The sequence below is a fragment of the Alternaria burnsii genome, assembly GCF_013036055.1.
Source record: "Alternaria burnsii strain CBS107.38 chromosome Unknown 733, whole genome shotgun sequence".
NCBI lineage: Eukaryota > Fungi > Ascomycota > Dothideomycetes > Pleosporales > Pleosporaceae > Alternaria > Alternaria burnsii.
The window spans coordinates 90,741-110,333 of NW_024066130.1; the positions used below are offsets into that span (position 1 = coordinate 90,741).

The 19,593-nt window shown below is 50.9% G+C and overlaps 9 protein-coding genes across 9 annotated transcripts; 6 read left to right on the top strand and 3 right to left on the bottom strand.

Moving 5' to 3' along the window:
• Nucleotides 1–451: 451 nt before the first annotated feature.
• On the bottom strand, nt 452–1,469 carry GT037_010713 (uncharacterized protein; the record flags this gene model as incomplete). Its single annotated transcript, XM_038935760.1, has 2 exons — nt 452–837; nt 920–1,469. The coding sequence occupies 2 exons, from the start codon at nt 1,467–1,469 to the stop codon at nt 452–454; spliced, it is 936 nt and encodes a 311-aa protein (XP_038781530.1).
• Nucleotides 1,470–2,663: 1,194 nt separating this feature from the next.
• GT037_010714 (carbon-nitrogen hydrolase) lies at nt 2,664–6,390 on the top strand (the record flags this gene model as incomplete). Its single annotated transcript, XM_038935761.1, has 2 exons — nt 2,664–4,325; nt 5,002–6,390. Coding segments are annotated over 2 exons (3,051 nt in total), but the record flags the coding sequence as incomplete, so codon positions are not given.
• A 900-nt stretch (nt 6,391–7,290) lies between these two features.
• GT037_010715 (pisatin demethylase) lies at nt 7,291–8,910 on the top strand (the record flags this gene model as incomplete). The annotated part of the gene is made up of 2 exons (XM_038935762.1): nt 7,291–7,531; nt 7,607–8,910. The coding sequence occupies 2 exons, from the start codon at nt 7,291–7,293 to the stop codon at nt 8,908–8,910; spliced, it is 1,545 nt and encodes a 514-aa protein (XP_038781532.1).
• Nucleotides 8,911–9,463: 553 nt separating this feature from the next.
• On the top strand, nt 9,464–11,063 carry GT037_010716 (uncharacterized protein; the record flags this gene model as incomplete). The annotated part of the gene is made up of 2 exons (XM_038935763.1): nt 9,464–10,048; nt 10,104–11,063. The coding sequence occupies 2 exons, from the start codon at nt 9,464–9,466 to the stop codon at nt 11,061–11,063; spliced, it is 1,545 nt and encodes a 514-aa protein (XP_038781533.1).
• A 1,182-nt stretch (nt 11,064–12,245) lies between these two features.
• On the top strand, nt 12,246–12,669 carry GT037_010717 (uncharacterized protein; the record flags this gene model as incomplete). The annotated part of the gene is made up of 2 exons (XM_038935764.1): nt 12,246–12,567; nt 12,611–12,669. The coding sequence occupies 2 exons, from the start codon at nt 12,246–12,248 to the stop codon at nt 12,667–12,669; spliced, it is 381 nt and encodes a 126-aa protein (XP_038781534.1).
• Nucleotides 12,670–12,806: 137 nt separating this feature from the next.
• GT037_010718 (uncharacterized protein) lies at nt 12,807–13,481 on the top strand (the record flags this gene model as incomplete). The annotated part of the gene is made up of 1 exon (XM_038935765.1): nt 12,807–13,481. The coding sequence occupies one exon, from the start codon at nt 12,807–12,809 to the stop codon at nt 13,479–13,481; it is 675 nt and encodes a 224-aa protein (XP_038781535.1).
• Nucleotides 13,482–13,540: 59 nt separating this feature from the next.
• Nucleotides 13,541–14,650, bottom strand: GT037_010719 (uncharacterized protein; the record flags this gene model as incomplete). Its single annotated transcript, XM_038935766.1, has 3 exons — nt 13,541–14,007; nt 14,056–14,532; nt 14,593–14,650. 3 exons carry the CDS (start codon nt 14,648–14,650, stop codon nt 13,541–13,543), a joined length of 1,002 nt encoding a protein of 333 aa, XP_038781536.1.
• Nucleotides 14,651–15,493: 843 nt separating this feature from the next.
• Nucleotides 15,494–17,328, top strand: GT037_010720 (uncharacterized protein; the record flags this gene model as incomplete). The annotated part of the gene is made up of 2 exons (XM_038935767.1): nt 15,494–15,667; nt 16,282–17,328. 2 exons carry the CDS (start codon nt 15,494–15,496, stop codon nt 17,326–17,328), a joined length of 1,221 nt encoding a protein of 406 aa, XP_038781537.1.
• A 489-nt stretch (nt 17,329–17,817) lies between these two features.
• GT037_010721 (uncharacterized protein) lies at nt 17,818–19,296 on the bottom strand (the record flags this gene model as incomplete). The annotated part of the gene is made up of 1 exon (XM_038935768.1): nt 17,818–19,296. The coding sequence occupies one exon, from the start codon at nt 19,294–19,296 to the stop codon at nt 17,818–17,820; it is 1,479 nt and encodes a 492-aa protein (XP_038781538.1).
• Nucleotides 19,297–19,593: the final 297 nt, after the last annotated feature.

Sequence of the window (19,593 nt, forward strand, 5' to 3'; positions counted from 1 at the left end):
ACTGTGGAAAATGTCTGAGACACAAGTAGATCTAGAGGGATCGACATATTTCACCAGAGCAGTGTGACGGCATACGCAGTCGCCACGCGAGGCACTTACCAACCAAATGTATTAGTGGGCAAACGATCAAGATCGTCTAGGGGTTTATTATTTGCGCCGCCAAATTCTTCAAAATACACATCTCTCTTCCACGAAAAAACCCCTCTGAATGATCATTCGAAGATATCGTACACAGTGCAGAGTATGGAAACCAATGAGTTTCCACTTTGTCGTTTGATCGGAAGGATAGTCTTTAATGAGCTCTGTAGAAGATGATTAGTGTGAGAAAATGCATCAAGTGACACTTGAGCTTTCGAATCTGGTATCTGCTGTCTGGCGCGACTCTGGCCAGGTACACATTATCAACTTATCATGTATATACATCATCATATTCATTCATGTAGCGCAGCACCTACGCAATCACAAAAGACATAACCACCACACCTGCCACCAATGTCGCCATCCCCGCTTTCCTACCCCACTCCATACCCGCTGCTGCATTCTCATTGTTCACAGACTCGGGCGGCACACGACTTCCCTCTCGCACATGATCAGGCGCAATGCAAACGACCTTTGTCACACCGCCCGGAGCATCGTCAGATGCAGCAGCAACGAGAATTGGGACAGGCCTCGTAATGTATTCATCGTACCAAGTGAAATTGTCGACATCGGTATCATACTCCCAGGGTGCTTCTGTGGGCCCCGTACCGAAGAGTCCGCGCGTGCTGAAGCCAGCTGGTACGTCGATGCCTGGAGGAGCGGCGTTGCAAGTAGTGTTTGTGAGATTTGCTGTAAGGGCTAGATCACGCGTTAGGGATTCCAATCTAGATGTGATGTGGTCGTAGATAAGCTGGTGGAGAGAATGAGATGCTGCACTTACTCGTGCTAATTCCGCCGAAGAACCCTTCACCACAAGCCTCGTCCACTTCATCTTTGTCAAGCGTCAAGCTAGGGCATCGAAAACCTTTTGATGAGCTGTCGATGAGGTCAAGAATGTTCACAGGAAATTGATATTTCTTCTCCAGTAGATCTTGGCATTTCTGTGATATCACGCCGTCACAACCATTCTGGCCGTCGCCTTGCCGGTGATTGTCTAGTGCATCAAACATAAATAGACATGCTTGGGTTGTGGTGTTTTCGGGAGCGCTAATGTATGCGTATGTCCATGGGTCGAAGACGCGGTTACCGATGCTGTTGCGAGGGTTGTTACGGGATTCGCCGAATGTGAGGGAGACGTAGAGGTCGATTGCGTTCCCGACAGAGACGTTCCACGTACCTGTGCCATTTACAGGCTGCTCGTAAGAAGGTGTACGGCCGCTCGGGTTGCATTCAGCTGGTCCTGTGGTATTCGTGGTATTTTGTGCGGCGGAGGTGCTTATGAGGGATGCAGCGAGAAGAACATTTCCGAGCCTAGACGATTGTGGTGACATGCTGAAGGAGTTTTTGGAAGTCGTTTAATGCAAGAGGTGTGAGGTTCGAGGGCTTTGGAGATCACGACGACAGTGTTGGCTATGTGCGTGCAACGCGCGCATCGCGTGATTTTGTACGCCCTCAGGCCTACCATATCGAACCGGTAGTACAGTTCACGTTCATCACCTCGCCGAGTTGACGTCAGTTGTGATAGCCCCGTTTCTTTCGTTTTACAACACACGCGATGGGACGCCTAGCCAAGTATCGTGCTTGTGCCGATTTGTCCATCCAACTATAACGCTAAGCATCGGACTTCGACATGTCCAGGTATCATTGGAAAGAGCAGCACGGGTCCGGTTGGACGCAAGGCTGACTTGCTTAGACGAACTTAAGGCCATGGCCGTGTTGGGAAGGATGTGATTTTGCCAAAGTGAGATGTGTGGCATTGACATGCGCCAAGCTGGCTGTGACGGCTTAGCGATACCCACCAGGCACGCCTTAAATTCTTAAATAAAGAACGCCGATCTTTACAACTCCGTCATTCTGCACATAATTGCGGATTGAGCCGTCGCGAAAGCAGGTGACCTTGTAGTGTTGCTGGGGTTCTCGGCGACCGGCATCCCAATAACGAGAGTACTTTTGACGTGTATGTTACATTGCGGTAGGATGCCTTGTCGAAGAGAGCGAAACCAGCTAATACAGCAACGTCATTGGTCGTGGAGCTCTAGAGAAGGATATGAGTATGAGTATACCTCTCACCGCAGGGTAAGAACGATCCAGAGCTTGTGCGCCGCCCTGGTGAAATGGCTTGATGACAAGGTGTCGTTTGAAGCGGCCGGGAATGCCCTCTCATGCTTGCGAACATGTAACAAGTGTGCATGATAGGAGAATTGTTGCTCATCCATCGTAATCACGATTAGAGCATGTAAGGTGCTGAGAAGTCTGGATTCAAGTTAGGGTAGAGGCTGGGAATCAGAGAGGCTAAGAATGCGGGGGAAGCTAAAGCCAAAGCCGCCACGCGCTCTTATCACCGACACCATACCATCCACTTATCCCACCTTCGATAAGCTCCGCGATGACCATATCGAACTTTGCTCTTATCATGCCAATGCACGGGATGGAAAGCTTTATCAACTCGCGCAAGGCCTCTTGCGTCACTTTCATACTCCTCGGAAGCTCGTCTGGATAACATGCCCCGCACCATTCGCATAGCTGCCGCCCAAGTTGGTGCTGTGCATCGCGATGCCAGTCGCCAAACCACATTGAATCGACTCCTTGATCTTCTGTGTCAAGCTGCTACCCAAGGCGCACGGGTTGTGCTCTTTCCAGAATGCACGTTCACAACCTTTTTCCCTCGCCACTTCTTCGCCGATGAGGCGGAACTTGAGTCGTTCTTCGAGCATGGCGACGTCACCACAGCGAAGGAAACACGAGCAATATTCGATAAAGCTAGGGACTTGAATGTAGATATCTGCATCGGATTCGCAGAAGCCACAGATGAAGGCGATCATTACAACGCGTGCATCTACTACCACGCCAGATCTGGATCCATCCTGTCAAAGTATCGAAAAATCCATCTACCTGGAGATGTCGACCCTTTTCCAGAACCTGATGCAGTCAATCAGCTTGAGAAGCGATACTTCAAGCCCGGAAATCTGGGCTTCAAGGCCTTTCGAGTACCGGGCTTGACGAATTCCACACCTCAGGATGGCGAACCCATCTTCGGAATGATGATCTGCAACGACCGGAGATGGGCTGAAGCATGGAGATGCTTAGGCCTTCGAGGCGTCGAAGTCGTCCTCGTTGGGTTCAATACACCAGGCTTCGCGCCACAGATGTGGGGTGCTTCACCCGATGTGAGTCCACAAGACGCGCGTGCTGAGGCTATCTTCCATCATAAGCTTGTCATGCAAGCACATTCATATACAAACGCGTGTTTCTCTGTCAGCGCAGCAAGATGCGGGCTAGATGATGGGAAGTACGACTTGGTAGGCGGCTCGACTATCATCGGTCCTGATGGAAAGATCATGGCCGAAAGCAAAACAGAGGACGACGAGGTTATCGTGGCCGATTGCGATCTTAGTCGATGTGCAGCGGGCAAATCACGGACATTTGATTTTGCGAGACACCGACGAACGGAACATTACGGTATATTGACTTCGCAAACAGGAGTCATTGAACCTCCAAGGCTGTCAAGCCAAATATCTGCTCTCAATAATGATGGAGTTGTCCTGGACGATTCTCAAGATCAATGCCTACAATCAGCGACTGGCACCACTAGCACCAGGCAAATTCGCATCCTCCTCTGTAACCCTAATGCCACACCCTCGATGACGCATGCATGTCTCGAGATGGTCAAGTCGACGCTCACACCCGATGTCACAGTTACTGGTTTCACGGCGCCCAAACCCGCACCCTCAGCCATCGAAGGGGGTTTTGATGACGTCATGTCTGCGGCAGCAGCCGCCCGAGCCATCATCCCGATCGCGCATCAGTACGACGCTTTTCTCGTCGCCTGCTATAGCAACCATGGGCTTATAAAAGTGCTTAGAGAAGAGCTGTCGCAGCCAGTCGTCGGTATTATGGAGGCTTCGCTGTTTGCTGCGCGAACGCTTGGTGGACGGTTTGGCGTTATCGCTACGTCGCGGCGATCCAAATATACCCTAGAAGAATCCGTGAAGCACTACGGGTTAGATCCATTCTGTATCGGTGTGCAAAGCTGTAATCTGGGCGTCTTGGAATTAGAGTCTAAGCCTGAAAAAGAGGTGCTGAGTGTTATGTGCAAGGTGGGTAAGAAACTCGCTGATGAGGGTGCGGACGTCCTGACACTAGGGTGTGCTGGCATGACGAATATGAAAGCTGCTGTTGAGAAAGCGGTTGGTAGCGATGTTCAGGTGGTTGATGGTGTTCTGGCTGGCGTGCAGCACCTGGCCGGTCTCTGTAGACTTGATATGCGAACAGCCAAGAGGGGGATGTATACCAGTTCTGCTGGTGACAGGGAAAAAAGAGGCCAGAATTGGTACTAAGGATGTTTTTACGCTCGCTGTTCGCGCGCTAAAATTCGCGGTCGTTTCTGGGCGAGTACCGTCACCAATCGGGGCGACTATTCGTCCTTTGTTGACAAGTACGAGAGGATGTGTGTTGCCAAGCTTCATCGTACATCGAAAGCGCGGAAGGGTCGGGCTCCGGAACTTTCACAGCCTGCGATGTCCGACATTCCTCACCCAATCAGTGGCCACCACGCTTTGTTCCAACTTTCTGTAGCGTCGCGGTGCACAAGGATCTCGTACGAGACCAAAATGTTCGCGGCATGAAATACAATCTATGCGGCGCGGGCCGCAGTCGACCGGACGAGTTTCTTTGAGGATGACGGACATTTTGTACGCTCAGCCTCAGCTCGTTGTTGGGGCGCAGAAGATGATATGTAGAACCGCAGGTAGTGGCCTTCACAGTTTCTGTGCAACAGCTTTACCCCAGTCACCCGACCCCTATCTGCACACGTGGATATCTTGAGTCCCTATCTATAAATCTCGACGCAATATTTTTTCTCAGTTAAAAACACCCCCTGAGACAAAACGTCCGCAAACGATGGCAGCTGCGATGCAAGGCCCTTACGTAGGCGTTGGCCCTTCGAACAACGATCAAGAACCCGCCATAGAGATGACCAGGACCCTCACTGGAAAGAAGCGGTACTCAGGGCCCAATGTCTCGCCCTTGGAGATGTTGAAAGCCTTACTTCCAGCAGCGTTCTTGATAATGGCCGTCCTCTGGATCAATGCGTCCCACATTTACGGCCTGTTTCATCATCAAGGAGCTTATGTTCACAGGGCGAAAGTCGCGCTGGCAGACTTTGATGGAAACGACTTTGGCGAGGCTCTAAGATTAGCAGCAGCATCGAACAATGGGACTTACGGATTTCCCACTTTTGTCAACGTCGACACCACAGGATCTTCCCCTGAGCAGATCCGACACGACGTCTTCGAGGGAAAATATTGGGCAGCGATCGTTGCGCAACCCGGGGCAACCACTCGATTCAACGATGCCGTGAACGGTACTGCTACACAATACGATCCCAGTAACGTCTATACCTACTATGTACTATCGGCGCGATACTACACCCTCTACGCCTCGACGATACTCACATCGACTATCACCACTACATCAGTCGCATCCAGCATCTTCAACACCGAATTCATGGCAGCCCGCCTCGCCGACGGCTCGTTTTCCAACAGCACTACTGCACTTTCTGCTCTTGCGATTCCCGCACGCGCTGTCGAAGCCCAAGCAGGATCTCAAGACTTCGCCGATTTAGACGACAAAGCTTTCATCAATACTCTTGGTACCGTCTTACCCATCCTCATGCAATTCTTCTTCATCATGGCATGGAACGGAATATGCAATGGTATGCACTTGTATGCTGCCTACGACCTACGTACACACATCCTCGCCCGCCTGTTTTGGAGCACAGTCTGGCCCATATTCACCAGTTTATGTACTGCTGGATGGACCTTCGCATTCCGCGGCTCTTACCACATCGATGCAAAGATGTTCTTTGCTTTCTGGGCTCTGACGTGGGTTTTCAGTATGATTCAATTTGATGTCTTGGACATCATTACTGGATTTATACCTATGGCCTTTGTGCCATTCCTTTTCCTCACTTGGGTCATCTTCAACGTTGCAGCATCGCTTGGGCCGGAGGAAATCCTTAATCACTGGTACAGGATCAGCTACTTTTTTCCATCACTACACTGGTACAGGACATTTATTACCATCATCACACAGGGCGGTGTCAACAGGCTATACTACACGCTACCTGTGCTCGCTGCTTGGCTGGTCTTGGTGAAGCTTTTGAGTCCGCTGGCTACGAGGAACCGTGTAAGGAAGGCACAGGAGGTGTACAAGTGGTACAATGAAAGGCACGCTATTGGTGGCCCTCACTAAATGATCGAGTAGGGTGGTTGTACTTTATCGCGCATTTCTTTTGTCTATAGTAGTCGATTTAGCGTAGCATACTCTAGACTGTTGTCACTCTGCACGTTTTCTTTCCATATATGTCCATATCAGACTTTGTAATATACGCTCCTACCCATTCTCTTTGCAGCAGACGGGACCTATCCTCTCCACTAGTTCAGTAAGTCATCGCTGGCTTTCTATAATTCTACACGTTTGATGACATCTGGAACTAGATCTACATTAGCAGAGCTGTAACTTGATTTGAATGGGAACTCAGTAGTGTTAGGTAGGACAACAAGTAATCTGAGGCATTGAGCGCGCATGGCAAGGCGAAAGATCATATCCACAATTAGTTTCCCAGCAGCAAGCGCTAGCATCGTACAACGATGACGCCGCGCTAATCGGGCCGGCTTGTAAGGCAGCGCTCGTCGTCCGTAACATCCGACCCTGCGCTTCCTGCACTGCTTCTACAGTGTATTAGATGGAAGAAAAATGGTCAGTGATAGCTTCTTGAGAACCCGGGCTGCTGGGCTGCTGGGAATGAAAGTTCGAAACGCGCTTACTGATCTGCGCACTTCCAATTGCCGAATATTCTCTCCGTTCTGAAGAGAGGTTCTTAGTCTTATAATCAACTCGGCAGAAACTTGGAACGAAACTATTCGCAATCCATGGAATATCATGCCAAGTCGCTGCAGGTTGGCAGCGGAGCACGTTGTTCTGGTCATTATACATGACGTCTACCGGCTCTAGCCCCGCATGTTGTACGAGCAGTGGTCACGACGATCAGTCACGGACGAAACCATGTATCTCCATGGTGTATAAAGATGTTTTCAAGCCGGGTTGTTATCATCACAAAAGCACCTAGGTGGCTCTACCTCAAAAGCAATCATGGCGTATCTTCCGTACACACAACCAACAGCTGACGAGAGCACGCATGGGCGATACTACGTCTACGGTCTGGTCACGCTGCTTGTTTTCATTATCTTCAAGCACATCTATCAGATCTTGGCGTCGCCCCTTCGAAGTGTGCCCGGCCCTATCCTCGCTCGCTCCACACGACTCTGGGAGATATACTCCGTGTGCAAACACGACAACCCAACCCACAACATTGCGCTACATGAGAAATATGGTAATACCCCACTATGACCAATGTTGATAACATTGTGAGCAAAAATGCGGCAAACAACACGACTAACATACACAGGTCCTGTTGTGCGTCTCGCGCCAAATCGATACAGCATAAATGATGGCGAAGCCGCAAAGATGATTCTCGGACACCATAATGCCATGGATAAATCGAAGTTCTACCATCCATTCGGCCAACCGGATGAGTACAACCTCTTTTCCGAGCCGAGCATATCCGTTCATGGCAAAGTCAGACGTCCGCTTGCGCAGCTGTATTCGCAAACGAGCCTTCTCTCCTATGAGCCATTCGTTGACACTTGCAACAAGATCCTGCTGCAGAGACTAGAGGAATACGCTCAAGGTGACAAGGCTCTCGATGTGAGGGAGCTCATGCAGTACTACGCATTTGATGTCATCGGCGAAATCACAGTTGGATCGCGATTTGGGTTGATGGAAGACGGCGGTGATAAGTCTGGCATCGTTGAGGCTATTGATGAAAGCTTGAGCTACGGAGCGATCATAGGTTTGATCCCTGAATGGCACTGGTGGATTGGAATGACGATGGATATGCTCCGACTCAAGCCCAGCTTCAGAAAGATCCTCAACTTTGTGAATTTTCACCTGGAAAATCGCGTTTCGGGACGCACAAAGTCGCCCGAAGACCGCAGAGACTTCCTTGACAAGATGCTGCCCATGGAACAGGAAGGCAAGGCGACACGCTTTCACACCCGCCAAGCCACCTCTCAGAATATCGCAGCTGGATCAGACACGACCGCCATCTCGCTCACTGCTGTCATTGCATACCTGACCATGTACCCGAGCACGCTCGCCGCTCTCCGCCACGAACTCGATGAAGCCACAGCAGCCGGCACTCTGTCTGACCCAGCGACCTTCCAAGAAGCTCAGAAACTTCCCTACCTCCAAGCCGTCATCATGGAAGCCTTACGTATCCATCCTGCCGTCGCTGCACCAATGACTCGAGTCGTCGGCCCCCAGGGCCTCGTAATTGCAGGTCAATTTTTCCCACCTGGCACCGAAGTCGGCGTCAACGCATGGGTGATACACAACAACAAGTCAATCTTTGGGGCTGACGCGCACGTGTTTCGTCCCGAGCGCTGGATCACAAAGAACAAAGAGGATCGCGCGGTGCTGGACCGCAATTTCTTGGCTTTTGGCGCGGGGCCACGGACGTGTATTGGCAAGAATATCAGCTTGTTGGAAATGAGCAAGGTTATTCCGCAGATCGTTAGAAAGTACGATTTCGATATCTTGCCGGGTGAGAATGGTGAGAGATATACGTGGAGGACGAGGTGGTTTGCGAAGCCAAGCTTTAATGCTGTCGTCAGGAGACGGGCGGAGAAAGCTGCGCGAGAACATCAGTAGCAGGATTTTATATTACGTTGACGCTGAGGAACAACCAGCACCAGTCAGTAATGACACTTATGAAAGAAGTTAGACCCCTTGTCTCCAGGTAGGTGTCTTAACAACGATGCACTCTCCAATCTCAGACCAGAACCACATCCCCATATAGAAGAAGACGAGGAGACCGTTTTGCCCGATTCCTGCAGGGCATAATTGTTCAGCCAAAATCTGGAGATTGAATGTCCGGAGACATAACACTAGTCCCTAGCAACTAGCCACACGGCTCGGCAAAAGAGCTTGTTTCCCCGCACCGATGGCCCCCGCATGGGGTAGACGACCCAATTATATTTCTCAATTCGCGCATCATGGCGGAAGATTGACGATTGATAGCTCATGGGGATAAGTCGGGTAAACCACCGACATGCATCTACACCAATGGCCAACAAGTCGGCAAAATGACCGTCATAGACACGCTTGAGCATTCAACACGAGCTATAATACTACATGCAGAGAGAAAAACGGTTTTACGGATATTCTACGTTTGCTCGTAACTATACACAGTACATCTTTCGCTATGCGACCTGGCGTATATCAGTTCCTCGTCGGGTGCTTTGCATCACTGGGCTCCTTCCTCTTTGGATACGATCTAGCCGTGATTGCAGAAGTCGTAGCATCCGACTCTTTCAAATCCCTGTTCTTGCAACAAAACTCCGATTCTCGATCTGGCACCGTTGTTGCGCTCTTCACAGCAGGATGCTTCTTTGGCGCTTTTGGAGCAGGTTTTACCGATAAGCTCGGTAGACGAGGTACCATTTTGATGGCTTCGTGCATCTTCGTTGTGGGCGGTATCGTCCAGACTGCTGGCGTTGTCATAGGCATGTTGTATGCTGGAAGGTTTATCGCTGGTCTCGGTGTTGGGTTCTTGACCATGATTATTCCAATCTACCAAGCAGAGATTACTCACCGTCGTATTCGTGGCAAGGTCACTAGTCTCCAGCAACTCTTCAATGCTGTAGGGCAGATCTTTGCCAGCTGGACGGGCTATGGTTGTTACCTTACATGGGCGGGAACGGGTGACAGCCGTGAGTGGCGCATACCGCTCGCTGTGCAGATCATCCCCGCTCTTTTCCTGGGGAGCTTGATCTACATGTTTCCTGAGGTTTGTTTGCGATCGGATACTCATCTACGAGAACAGTATGCTGACGACACGGTAGAGTCCACGATGGTTGTGCGACCACGATCGAGCCGATGAGGGTCTTCGTAACCTCGCGCTTCTCCATGCTCACGGCGACATTTCGGATCCGTATGTGGTAGCTGAGTTCGACCTCATCCAAGCACAGATTCAGGCGGAGCATTTGGAGAAGAAAAAGACTTACTTCGACCTTGTCCGCGACTGGCCGAACCTCAGGCGAACAATGCTTGCATGCTTTATTCAAGCCGAATGTCAGATGACGGGAGTCAGCGCGATCCAATACTTTTCACCTCAAATCTACGCACAAATCGGCATCACAACGTCTCAATCGTTGCTCTTCAATGGAGTCAACGCCATCATCGCTTTCGCCGGCACATCTGTATGCATCCTCGCCATAGACCGAATCGGACGACGGCCACTCGAGATCTATGGAGCAGGTCTCATGTGCATCACATTCTTGGTCAACGCCATTCTTATCCAACAGTTCCCAGCATCAGCTACCAACAATGGAGCTCATTGGGGTTTTGTTGCTTTGACGTGGGTATTCAATTTTGTCTTCTTCATCACATCCGGCCCATTGTCATGGGCGATTCCGGCCGAGCTCTTTGGAACTGCGCTGCGCATGAAAGGTGTGAGCGTTGGCGCGATGACGAGTTTTGCTTTCAACACCATGATAGGACAAGTCACGCCTATTGCCATCAGCGCGATCGGATGGAAATACTATGTCGTCTTCATTGTCTGCAATTTTGTCAATGGCATTGTCTTCTGGGCGTTTTTGCCAGAAACCAAGGGACTCAGCCTCGAAGACATGGACGAAATGTTCTACAACAGTCCGACCTTTGTTCCCGGCAGCAAATGGGTACCGCACTCTCATCTGGATGAAGATGCTCACAGAATAGCGAATGGCGAAGATTACGTGAATGGATTGGGTACGGCAAAATACAAGGCCACTGAGGTAGAGCATATCGAAGGCGGTGCCTGATTTGGGATCAGTAGATACGGTCTGCATGGTAGAGACCTTGGTAGGTAGGTGCAGTATAGATGTAAGGAGCGTGCAGTCGCGCTCTTGTGGCATGTAGATCTCGAGAGCTCCCTATTATACTACGTAAAGACTTGTGTTCGTGAAATCTATTTGGATGTCATGTGACTGAAGCGAAAGAGATCCTTGTGCGTTAGTAACACTGTGACGTAAGATCTCGCATCCGAAGGGGCCAACTCGGTTCTCTCTAGGCTGCCACTAACACACCTATCTGCATCCCAGATCATGGATGAGCCACTAACTATAGCGCAATACTCGGTCACCATACGAAAGACTACACGTTGTGCAGGATGCCTCGATATGGACCCCGCAATATTCGATTGGAGAGCAGTCAGATGGGCGGGCATCTATCCGGACCTTGATCCCCAGAAGATCATATATGGTTCGCAGACCCAGTGCACGTCATGCACGATGATCAAAGAAGCCTTACATAGCGTCGGCGTTGATTTAGACATGACGCATAACAAGCAGAATCTTTCCCTGGGTCTGTTTCACATCAGCCAAAATGGCAGTCTTCTATTGTCCGCTCTCTTCGACAATCTCGAAGGATATAAATCAGTGGAGCTTTATACCGCATTTGGTGAGTCATTGCTTGCTTTGTTGATGGCCGTTGAGCTATGCATCATGTATCCCATCACAGAATCTTGCCACTATGCAACTGACTGATGGTATTGGGCAGAGAGTCCATCTTCGCCATGGAGCATAGTGCGTCCCAAGACACATTTATTGGGTAACACAGCATTGGAGCTCAGCTCTCATCAAATCCAGCGGTGGATGAATGACTGCATTCTTGGCCACGAACGATGTTCCAGTCAAAGCAAAGTCATTCTACCTACACGAGTACTTGATCTGGGAAACACAAATGAATCCATCAGGCTGGTGGAAACTCATGGATCGGCAGGCCCATACATCTGCCTCAGTCACTGCTGGGGAGGTTACTCGACCATTTTATGTACGAGGGAAACATATGCCGGCTATCAAGACAATGTGCCTTGGGATACTCTACCCCTGTTGTTTCAGGATGCAGTCAAGGTGTGCCGCATGCTTGATGTCCGATATCTATGGATCGACAAGCTTTGCATCATTCAACACGATTCAGATGATTGGGCAAGGGAAGGATCGAGAATGGCGCAAGTTTTTGAAGGCTCCCTGCTCACGATTGGAGCAGCCATCTCAAAAGGTGACAAAGATTCACTGTTTTTCCAAGACAAGATGCGCACTGCCAGCTTGAGAAAACATGTCGGTCAAATGGAGGATGGTTCTTCCTATACCATCTATTCCCGGCTTTCTCATCGCTACCATCCAACCGATGGATCTACACGGGGGGACGAAAGCGAAAAATATCCCCTCATGACACGAGCCTGGGTATATCAAGAGAGGTTGCTCGCACCACGCTTCTTGTACTTTGGCGAAGAGTTGATCTGGGAATGTCGGCAAGCTTCAGCTTGTGAGTGTTCGGAAGCCTGTTCGGGCATCAAGCATCGCCACAGCTCGTCCCTTTTGCCTGACTGCTCAAAAGAAGAACTTTATCTGCAATGGCAGGATATAGTTCAGGGCTTCACATGGCTCCAGCTCAGTCATGAAGAAGACCGTCTGCCAGCCATATCAGGTCTCGCACAGCAGTATCAACGTCATCTGAAGAGTGCATATTTGGCCGGTCTCTGGAAAGACAACATCGTCGCTGATATGCTTTGGCATGGTCGCTCTAATTATGACAACGGGTTGGAACGATATTACACCAAGAAGCCGAAGAAGTGGCGTGCCCCATCTTGGTCATGGGCATCGATTGAGGGTCCAATCGCATTCTACAGACCCTACAATGTTGAGACATTGGAAGGAGGCACAAATAGCCCGAGATGTAGGGTTGAAATCATCTCGGCTGAGTGTTCACCATCATCACTCGACCCGACGGGTACAGTTGCAACCGGAAGTCTCGTGATCAAAGGTAGCGGGCACCTTACCCGCCTCAAGCATGCGGAGGACTGTACAGGGCATGGTACCCAACACTACACAGTTGTGCCTACAGGCCTGAAATCGTTTTCTCGTCATTCAAACTTCACTGTCGATGGGGAGGAAGCTGAAGTTGATTATGACCTTATCGAACAAGGATTGATGGAGGAAAATTCCGATATGAGCATATATCGCTTATATATAGGTGGCAGGTCCCATGCTCAGCGTGTTTTCAGGCTTTCTGAAGGAGATTACATCTCAGCCTCGTTTTTTAGAACGTGGTGCCTCCTGTTACATTGCGTCAATGGCAACATCTTCAAAAGAGTAGGATTTCTAGTACATGACCATTACAATGGCGATGAAACGAGCATTTGGAACAACTTAGAGGACTGCATGATCACAATCATATGATAGCGCACGTAGAACAACGATGTCGACTACTGATCAAGATAGGTCATATAATCCATGGTCTAGCGGAAGTAAGTCGGCGCTGTAGCCTTGGCAGCCATCCAAGCCTCATCCAACGCCTTCACGACATCATCAGGGAGCGGACCCTTTTCCAAATCCGCAAGGTTCCCTTCCAACTGCTTCAAGCTGCTGACGCCAATGATCACGCCGTCGTTGCCGCCTTTGACCCGAGTCTTCAATTCGGAGTGGTGAACGCACCATCGCAGCGCGATCTCAAGCAAGGTCAAATCATGCTTCTGCGCAGCCTCTTCAGCAATCTTGAGTGCCTGGAAAGTAGCGTCTTTAAAGTAGCGGTCACGGTACATGCTTCCGACGCGATTTGCTTTGGTGCCGAAACGGCCTTCGTCAGGCTTGATGTCCTTGGATTTGATCTTGCCGGAGAAGAGACCACCGGCTAGGGGGTTGTAGATGACAATGTCGATGCCGTATTTGCGGCAAGCTGGAATAAGCTCGGGTTCAATGGCACGAGCTAGCACCTGTTAGAGTAAAGTTACAACGACAAAAGGCATACACTCACTGATAGCATTGTACATGGCTTGATAGATGGTCGGCTTCACCCATCCCCGCTCCTTGCAGATGTTGTACACTTCCGCGACTTCCCAGGCGGCAAAATTAGACAACCCTAAATTGACGAATTTGCCTTGCTTGTGCAGCTCATTGACGGCACCAAGAGTCTCCTCGAATGGCACGGAATGGTCTGGTGCGTGCAGATAGAAAATGTCCACGCAGTCTGCGCCCAACTCGTTGAGACTAGTCTCAAAGTGCTCTTTCAGCCTGTCGGGCTTGTGGACGCCAGCCTCATAGGGGTAGACTTTGGTGGCGAGGGTGAAGCCACGGTCTTTCCATCCGGCCTGGCGCGTCCATGCCTCTTGCTTCCCGCCAACGTATATGCGCGCAGTGTCGATTTCATCGTAGCCTTGGGACTGGAAGTAATCAAGGTGCTTGGTGAATTCGTCAAACTCTGTGATACGTGCGCCGCTGCTCTCATCGGGACCTGAGATGCATTAGTAATAGCTTTGGATGTGGTTGCAGATGGTGTGTTGGTGAAGCATACCAAATGTCATCAATCCGAGGATGACGCGGTCTTTGGGGTTCTGCGCGAGGAGAGGCATCTTTGCTATCTGTATCGATTGTGTGACCGTGAAGTGTAGAGACTATCGAGGGGGAGATTCACATCTGCCGCTGTCGTCGCGACATGACGACAGCGGGGTGCCCCGCTCGGACATAAACGCGTATTTCCGACACGTCCAACGCGTTTTCGCTTTCTGCGCGTTCCATCCTGCGATGGCGGCCAGTTCCCTTTTCACTGATAAACGACAAGACGGATCATTGCTACGCGTCCGTGCCAAGTGGTAGTAATCCAAATAACCCGAAACCCGAGTCAGCCGCACAAGTGCGATCAAAACAGGTCGCAGCTTTGACCTAGGATTGTACCGCGTTCTCCACCTCAGACCTCATGATGCGCGATCAACTCTAGCCAGTTATTGGATGACTCATCATGCAGCATGCACTATGCTCTAATTCAGACTCCTCTTCAATACTCCGGCGCCGCCGATATCGTTCTTTGCGGTGTGTCTACGGCAGTTACAGTACAGGATGACCATTCCTGGCTTCCGAATGGTTCCTCGATTCATTGGAAACGCCACGGTTTGGTTAAGAAAACGCATCTCCGCGCGACTATTGGACGGCAGCCTCGGACCTACTAAGGCTCCGCGAACTACTTGCAGCGCGGCGTCGAGGCGGAGCAGATGTCTCACGAACGCTGTCTGTGCTAAGGAACAGCAAAAGCAGGAACAGCGCACTCCCGCGGCCGTGCAATCCTTGGGGGGCGACGACGAGAAAAGGCTGAAACCTTGCTGTTCATCACAGCCAACATTCACAGCTCGCTTGGGGGCTGTGGGGCGCCCTAGAGCCAATGACGTCGCTCATGGGCCGATAAGGATAAGGAACCCAACATGTCGCAGCGCCGGGCTGGTCAGGCGGTCATCATCATGCAGCTAAGCTGCACCATCATGCAGCTAGCCATGCCCATCACTCTTGCAACATGGCCGAACTCTGCACCCAGGATCGTCCCGCAACCGTCCCGCCGCTCTTCTGTACAGCACAGGTGCCACGTAGCAGCGACGCAGGTACGCACAGAAGCCGCACACAAAGAAGCATAAACCGTTGCGGGCAGATCGCTGCACCATATAAGACTGACAGCCGGCCCTGCGCTGGCATGTACCAGCGTTCTACACTCCATTTCACTGCAGACCGACATCTGCAGTGCGCCAGAGGATGAGTCGATCAGCTGGAGCCCGAGGTGTCATGTGGCCCAGTAAGCCACTGTGTGCAAACTTACGAATCAGTCACTTCCTCGCACACCATCAAGTGGGCTCCGCTCTGATTGGAGCGCAAACCCTCGATACAAGGTACTTTGACTGAATCCTTTCTTGATTTAGCTTCTGGCCATGCGTCTATTGGAATTCGGCCTCCACGCCGCGAATGCGGTGCACTTGTTCCCTTGCCAGGCCGGAACACTCTTTGTCCTGACATGATATCATAATAGTGAGGCCGCTTCTCACCAAGTCTCCTCTGCCTTGAAACGCTAGGTTGTTCCTATCTATTGGTTTGTGTCGCGCGTCTTAAGTAGCACCTTGGGTCCCTCATCGTGCATCTTAGCACTCCGAATTTCGGCATTCACATGCATGCAGTCATCACCACTTCTGAACCTGGATACTGGACTCGAACATTGGGCGCATAGCGATCCGAGCCTGAAATCTTGGTCGCTATGTGCTGGTCTTTCAACTTTGGCTTTCCGGGCAACAAGAAGCGCAAGAGCTCGTCGTCGTCGGACGAGAAGAAGAGACGGGACCGGCCGGCGGATAACGCGCTTCATGGAGAAGGAAGGCCAGTTGCCGCAGAATACTCAGAGAAGCGCAGCTCTAAGGAATCGAGCAGAAAGAGACGATCTGGAGATTCTACCCCGCGCTCGCCGCGCCGCGAAAGAGAAAGGGAGGAGCATCGTCCGCGGTCGCAACACCACTACGAGGATGCCCACCGCAATCGAGAAAGGCGCCATTCTGTACTAGATGTCGAGGTGCCGCAAATGTATCGACGTGCACCTGAGCCAAGTAGTGTTAATTCATCTCAAGAGGCTCTGCTGAATCCGCGGCCCCATCGAAGCCAACATCATAGGCGGCGGCATCCGAAACAAACGTCACAAAGCACTCTACGCGGGCGCGGTGCAAAGCGCGATCCTGTAAGACACTCCAAATCCAAAAAGAACCTTCGACCCGAACCTTCTCGCGGATGGTCACTTTTCGCCCCGTCCCCACCCAAGACACCGAAACGTGAACATCGCAGCTACCAGACATTGGAGTCTTCACCCCGCAGTCAACGCTCATCTCGACAACATCGCTCTTCGACAACGACTACTTCTCAGACAAGCCCAGAGTCGCTGCGGTCATCGGCGAACCGCCACCACCGATCTCGTCAGCATGAACAGTCAGCTTCTTCGTCGCGCCAAGCTCGCTCCCGCACACCAAATACGGCGGCGCGTCGCGTGCCTGACAGACGCTTCGCCGTGCTCGCTGCTACCAATCAGGCGCTCGAAGAACTTCGACAGGAGGCTTTTGCGCAATCGCCTCCGCCTCCGCGCCGAGAGAGGCTGCGACGGTATGAAGGTGTTACTATCCCGACTTCGCAGATACCTTTCAATTGGGATTGCGTAAGCAGCTCGCAGACTTCAGCTGGACAGGGTCATCGGAATGGCGAGCCGAGTAGTCGGCAGAGACGGTCGCGTCGCTGATGGGGAGTCTTGACTGATCGTGCATGAACATGATGTGTCGCGCATTACACAAGACGATTTTTTCGGCAGGCGTACATTTGGTGGGTGTGGACTGAAGGTTCGGGCGGGACGTTGGGCGACCCTGTGGCGCATCATTCGCACGTGGTGTAGCGTCGTTTTTCTCTCCTTCTCTTTTCCGTTTTCTTTCTTTTTCTCGTTGTTTCACATTATTCCCCGATCGGATATATAGTAGGATACCCCCTTTCCACTTGACATGTACTCGGCAATTTGGGCGTTCGCATTGGTGTGTTGTATTTGGCACATGTATCTCCGCACGTATCAGTTTGTCAGGCGTTTTGTTTGGACAGCACAATACCCCTACATCAACATTCTTCTTTATTGTCGCATACAGCTTACTTTTGCTAGTGTCGTTAAAGCATACAACGTTACATTCTGGTCAGCTGTCATCACGTGGTTTGACTTGCGCCGATTGCAATGCATATTCTACCATTACTGCGCCGGAAGCTCTACAACGATCTCCTTGACAATTATCTCCTCCTTGATGCAAGTATCTTCCTTGATGGCCATCCTTTTCCCCTCAATCGTCTCTACATTTGTATCTTCGTCTTCGTTCGCATCTTTGTCTTCGTTGCCATCTGATATTCCTTTTACGAAAATTCTTCCCTTTGCAACCACTGCATCCTTAGTGCGTATGGATTCTTCCGCGACGGTGGCTTCATAGTGCTCCAACAATTTCCTTGAAGTCACAGCTTCGTTGTTCTTTTTCATTCCGTCGACAACGTCCCTCCAGTCAGACTTCAGCGATCCGCTCAGATCGTACGGATTGGCCTTCTTGAAAAGCTCTACCCAAGTGCTCAAGATCTGTATCGCCCGTTCTTTGCTTACTTCAAACCATTCCTGATGACATACGGGCTTCCCTGTCTTCTCCGAGCACACTTCACAGGGCCGCTCTTTGCGCCACTCTTTGATCAGCTCGAAATGCGTAAGCGTCTCCACACGTTGCGCATGTGGAACTCCAGTTGCTCTGAACAATTCGATCGGAGTATATCCGCATTTCAACCATTGTTCCAGACGCTTTTCGACTGATTTAGCCGTCCAACCAATCTTGACGTAACCGGGTGAAGATTCGCGGCGGTACATATAGACCATTCCTGTTTCTAGGTCCCGCTTGGGCTTTCGCACGTTCAAATCTTCACAAATCTTCCATGCGACACTATCTTCATGTGTGGGATCGTGGGTATGAGTGGTGAATTCTGCCGATATGGAAAGTTTGACTTGTTGGTCCAACTGTGTAAGGGAATTGCTCACTGCGCGGGAACGGAGGTGGTATCGCTTGCTCGTTTCTAGAGGCTCTGCCTCAAGTGACGCATTGTCTGGTATGATCATCGGGGAGACACATAGGAGCGGTGCTGAACTTGCTTCTAATTGTGATGGGTTTGGGCTAACAATCGGCCATTTGGATCTACCAAAAGGACTGTACGATGGACTGGACGAGGGTGTCTCGACCGTGGTGGCGCGACTAGTAGCCGAGGAGGGAGATGTGTTGCATGAACTGGGGACTGAACTGCTGGCCCGTGAGGTTCGCTTGGGCGTTATAGGCGTAGAATAATAAGCCGACTGTTTTGAAGGCTTTCCCGAGTCCTTTTTAACCTGTATCTCATCCAGCCAGCGCTCGACCAAAGGAACCAAGAGTGGACTAGATAAGATAACATCTCGATGTTTTGCTCTGGAGCAGCAAGTGGATTGTATGTAATCTCTGATATGATCTACAAGCGTATCTTCCGACTCATTCTGAGCGATGATACGATGCAGTTCAATCGCCCGTCTGTTATCGGATTCGGAGCAGTCCCACTTGCACCGTCGGTCTGGACGGTCGGCCTTCACGAAATATATGCATTGTTTCTGCGCGCTTGGGTTGAGATCGTTGAAGCTGACGAAGAAATCCACACCTGGGTCTGGAACAACCATCTCGAGGTGTATGTAGGACAGCTCAATGCGAGCGCGAAGACTTACGAGCTATATGAACACCGGTGAACCAGCCCGCATGGGCTGAATCACCAAGCCGTCGCACTGCCTACAACATTCAAGCTGAGAGGGCGAGCAATGGTCCTGTGACCAAATTCGGATTAATTTTAGGATTAGGCTGCGTCTTAAGCGCCAGCGGCTTTTCACCGGCCATTAAAATCATGCTGCAAGACAGGGCTTAGCGAAGTATTCGCTAGCCCTTGCGCTATACGGTGCGCATTCCAACTCACTTATCATTTC